The 4,868-nt window shown below is 55.5% G+C and overlaps 1 protein-coding gene across 1 annotated transcript in view; it reads left to right on the top strand.

Annotated features, from left to right (window-relative positions):
* The window catches only part of LOC102009018 (up-regulator of cell proliferation), a gene marked incomplete in the record, with an annotated part of 25,049 nt that overhangs the window by 19,408 nt on the left and 773 nt on the right, over nucleotides 1-4,868 (top strand). Inside the window, 3 exon segments of the mRNA XM_013520521.1 lie at nucleotides 352-402; nucleotides 612-650; nucleotides 2,287-4,868. Of these exon segments, the coding sequence (XP_013375975.1) occupies nucleotides 352-402; nucleotides 612-650; nucleotides 2,287-4,868 (2,672 nt within the window).

The following is a 4,868-nucleotide window of genomic DNA, read 5'->3' on the forward strand; positions in this document are numbered from 1 at the left end:
GACCTTGCACTTGCCAGGCAGGCGCTTTTGCCGCTGAGCTAAATCCCCAGCCCCCTTTGAGCATTTTAGATAAGGAATTCTCAGCTTACCAGGTGGGATGGCTCATGTTTGTCATCCCAGCTACTATACTCAGGGGGCTGAAACTGTAGGATTCCAGGTGCAAAGCCCACCTGGACAACTTCACAAGACCATATTTCAAAGTGAAAATATAAAGGGATGGATGGGAATGAAGCTCAGTGTTCCTTGGGTTAAAGGAATACTCAGCCTGTGGTGCGAACAGTGGCACCTGAGCTCTGATAGAAAGGCTCTCACTTCCTGGTGAAACTAAATGCCTGTGTTCTTTCCTTCTAGATTTGGAATGGAGAGAAATGGAAGGAGATGACTGTGGGTTCCATTATGGAGGTAGAAACTATGGGACTGACACCAGCTGGGATGGGGAAGGAGAGGGAATGGGAAAAATGAAGAATTACCAGGATTTTATAATTGTAACAATTAAGAGAAGTTGCTATTTTGGTAAGAAAGGAGTGCTTTGAGTTTAGCTTAAATTACTTTGTGTCAGTCAGAGGTGCACTATTAGGTCGACACCTCATTTTCCTCTGCTTTGCTTGTAGATGGTACGAATGAGGCTCAGGACAATGACTTCCCCACAGGTACGTTTCCTCTCTCTGTTGCGGCTTCCTGTGTGGAGGGGACAGCTGAAGGCTGGTGGTTCTTAGAGCTGCTGCATCAAGTCCTGAGGAGGCAGGGTGCTCAGATCTAGGCTGCCCTAAAAACCAAACCCCAGGAGTAGGCACAGTTCCCCAGCACACCTGCTGCCATGATGCGTTAGTGTCTTCTCTTTCTAACAAGTCCCTGAGGTCGTTCTGGTGCACAGCCAGGGTTGGAAACCTTCATGTGATTGATGGCATCACTTGCAGGTCGGAAATCTGAACCCCAGGTTCCCAGGCAGCCTGTGGAGGGCCACCTGCAGGCACAGGTGCATACACAAATGGGATTTCTTGCTCTGGCTCCCCCCCGCTGCATTTTATTGCCATGTTACCTAACAATAAAAATAGGTATTCATTCTCTGAACAAGAAAAACTGTACCCCTTGTGTCATTCAGGCAGAGCTGGGAACTCCAAGGAATCCTGTGCAGGCATCTGCACCCCCAGCTCTGCTTCCCATGCAGCCGTTGCTGTGTGCAGCAGGTTCACGGGCCCTGTGCTCTGGGAGCCATCCTGTACCGTGGTACTGTGGAGCTGTAGGACTCTCTGAGCCCAGTGTCTGGGGCTGTGGGTCCCGTGTGTTGCTTGGGGAGTGATCTGAATCTGAATCTCGGGGAACAAGAGAAGGGCTGGATTCACCAGGGTCTGCTAAGATTTGCTTGAGTGAGTAGGTGGCATCACACACGTTGGTTCCTCTCCTGAGAGGAACTGGAGGAGGGCCTGGTGCTCAGTTAGACTTGCACTCACTTGCTGTGTGCCTTAACATTTAAAGTGAGCTAATTATATGCAGCAGGAGCGTTGCTAAGTTGTCAGGTCCAGACCTGGGGCGGTGGTAGTGATGTCGCTCTGAGCATCTCATGTGAGATTTTCTATCATGTAGGGTGATCCTGGACTATTAGAACAAGTAAATGTATACTTACTTTGCACCGCATATTTTACTACTGTCAAAAATTGTATTATTGGTGTCAAATCTGCAAAATGTTGCTGAACTACGATTGTTGACTATGCTTAGTGATATCTTACTATTTTCCTTTAAAATATTCTCCAGCTTATTTACAAAGGCAAAAGAACCTTAACTAGAAAACCAGAGTGAGCTGTGAGTGTGCCTCTGTGTAAGCTTCCTGGTGACACTGAGAGAGCACCGTGCTGGGATAGAGTGTGGCTCAGAGCATGGGGGCTCCGGGTGGCCTGGGTGGGGGTTGGGGGCTGCACTCAGCACCTGGTGGCCTGTGCCACTCACTCTATCCAGTTGGTCTTGGTCTCAGTGTTAGATCTGTCAGGTTTCTAAAGAAATAAGAAATCAGTGCTTTTACATGAATTCTACCAATTCATAAGTGTGGTTCTTTAGTTTGTGGGGAGCGTTTCTTTTCTTTCTCCCTTTGAAGTGCCACACACACCTGTGTTTGCTGGTAGTTACCCTGGTGGAGGGCTGCACTCCTTTCCTTGATCTTGGGTCAGCCCAGGGGTCCCGTTCTGAGGATGTCCTCTCACCCCTCCTGCTGGGCTCGCCCTGTCCAGCTCTGGCCTGGCCCCGACTCGAGAACGCATGCTGAGCACTCACCTCTCTTGTTTCTTCCCACAGTGGAGAGAAGCAGGCTGCAGGAAATGCTGTCCTTGTTGGGACTGGAGGCCTACCAGGGGCAGAGGCTCAGCCTGCAGGACTCCCTGCAGATCAGTTTTGACAGCATGAAGAACTGGGCCCCTCAGGTTCCCAAGGACCTGCCCTGGCATTTCCTCAGGAAGCTGCAGGCCCTCAATGCCGAAGCCAGGAATACCACCATGGTGCTGGACATGCCTGCAGATGCCCGGCCGGTGGAGAAGGAGAGTCAGATGGAGGAGGAGATGATCTACTGGGACCCAGCCGAGGACATTGCTGCTGACGACATCTACTCCTTCTCGGAGCTGCCCACGCCCGACACGCCAGTGAACCCCCTGGACCTCCTGTGCGCCCTCCTGCTCTCCTCAGACAACTTTCTGCAGCAAGAGATCATCCTGAAGATGTCCCTCTGCCAGTTTGCACTTCCACTTGTGTTGCCAGACTCAGAAAACCACTACCATACCTTCCTGCTGTGGGCCCTGCGGGGCGTTATGCGGACGTGGTGGTCCCAGACGCCACGGGGCCTGGGAAGCTTCCGAGAGGACAGTGTGGTCCTGTCCAGGGTGCCCACCTTTGCCTTTGTGCGCATGGATGTGAGCAGCAACTCCAAGTCCCAGCTGCTCAACGCCATCCTCAGTCCGGGCCGCCGGCAGTGGGACTGCTTCTGGCACCGGGACCTCAGTTTGGGCACCAACCCCCGGGAGATCGCAGATGGCTTGGTAGAGATTTCCTGGTTTTTCCCCAGTGGCAAGGAGGACCTGGACGTTTTCCCAGAGCCCGTGGCCTTTTTGAACCTGAGGGGCGACATTGGCTCTCACTGGCTGCAGTTTAAGCTCCTGACAGAAATCTCCTCGGCTGTATTTATCCTGACTGACAACATCAGTAAGAAGGAGTACAAACTCCTGTGCTCCATGAAGGAGTCAACTACAAAGTACTATTTCATCTTGAGTCCCTATCGGGGGAAGCGGAACACAAACCTGCGCTTCCTGAACAGACTGACCCCCGTGCTGAAGATAGACCACTCTCACGTCCTGGTGAAGGTCAGCAGCACCGACAGCGAGGGCTTCGTGAAGAGGCTGCGCGCCATCGTGGGCAGCGTGGCAAGGGGACCCTGCAGGAGGGTGTCGGTGGAGGACATGGCGCACGCAGCCCGCAAACTGGGCCTCCGCATCGATGAGGACTGCGAGGAGTGTCAGAAGGCGAAGGACCGGATGGAGAGAATCACCAGGAAGATCAGGGACGTGGATGCCTACCGGCGGGAAGAGCTGCGGCTGCAGGGCGACCTGGGGCGGAAGGCCGCGCAGGTGGAGAGGGAGTTCTGCCAGCTCCAGTGGGCCCCGGAGCCGCCCGAGAAGCACCGTGGAGAGCTGAGGCGGCGGCTGCTGGAGCTCCGGATGCAGCAGAGTGCCCAGGAGCCCTCCACAGGGCTGCAGGACTTCATCGTGGGCATCAGCAGCCCTTCCGCGGGTGAGCGGCAGTACTTCCTGAGGTGGATGGAGTGGGGGCTGGCTCGGGTGGGCCAGCCGAGGCTGAGGCAGCCCCCAGAATCCCTCCTTGCACTGAGGCCGAAGCTTGGAGGGGCCTCAGACTTCAGCGAGCCACTCTGGCCAGAGCCCCTGGGCGTGGAGCACTTCCTACGGGAGATGGGGCAGTTCTATGAGGCCGAGAGCTGCCTAGTGGAGGCCGGCAGGCTGCCAGCTGGCCAGAGGCGCTTCGCTCACTTCCCAGGCCTGGCTGCTGAGCTGCTGCTGGCGGGACTGCCCCTGGAGCTGGTTGACGGGGGCACCCTGAGCATCCCAGTGCGCTGGGTCACGGGGCTGCTCAAGGAGCTGCACACCCGCCTGGACAGGAGGTCTCGGCTGGTGGTCCTGTCTGCCCTGGGGGTGCCGGGAACAGGAAAATCCACACTTCTCAACACCATGTTTGGCCTGCGGTTTGCCACGGGGAGGAGCTGCAGTCCCCGGGGGGCCTTCATGCAGCTCATCACTGTGGCCGAAGGCTTCAGCCAGGACCTGGGCTGTGACCACATCCTGGCCATTGACTCTGGGGCACTGATCAGTGGGGCCTTGGCCTCGGCAGGGGACAGGTTTGAGCTGGAGGCTTCCTTAGCCACTCTGCTCATGGGGCTGAGCAACGTCACTGTGGTCAGTTTAGCTGAAACAAGGGACATTCCATCAGCGATTCTCCATGCATTTCTGAGGTTGGAAAAAACAGGGCACATGCCCAACTGTCAGTTTGTATACCAGAGCCTTCATGATGTGCCTGCCCCCAGCCCCAAGCCGAGAGAGAGGAGGCAGCTCCTGGATCCACCCGGCGACCTGAGCAGAGCTGCCGCCCAAATGGAAAAGCAGAGTGGTGGCTTCCGGACGCTGGCGGGCCTGGCCTTCTGCGACCCCGAGAGGCAGCATGTCTGGCACGTTCCAGGCCTGTGGCATGGAGCCCCGCCCATGGCTGCTGTGAGCTTGGGGTACAGCGAGGCCATTTTTGAATTGAAGAGATGCCTGCTAGAAAACATCAGGAATGGCTTGTCCAACCAAAACAAAAACATACAGCAGCTCATTGAGCTC

The sequence above is a fragment of the Chinchilla lanigera genome, unplaced genomic scaffold, assembly GCF_000276665.1.
Source record: "Chinchilla lanigera isolate Chin_1 unplaced genomic scaffold, ChiLan1.0 scaffold00055, whole genome shotgun sequence".
Classification (NCBI taxonomy): Eukaryota; Metazoa; Chordata; class Mammalia; order Rodentia; family Chinchillidae; genus Chinchilla; species Chinchilla lanigera.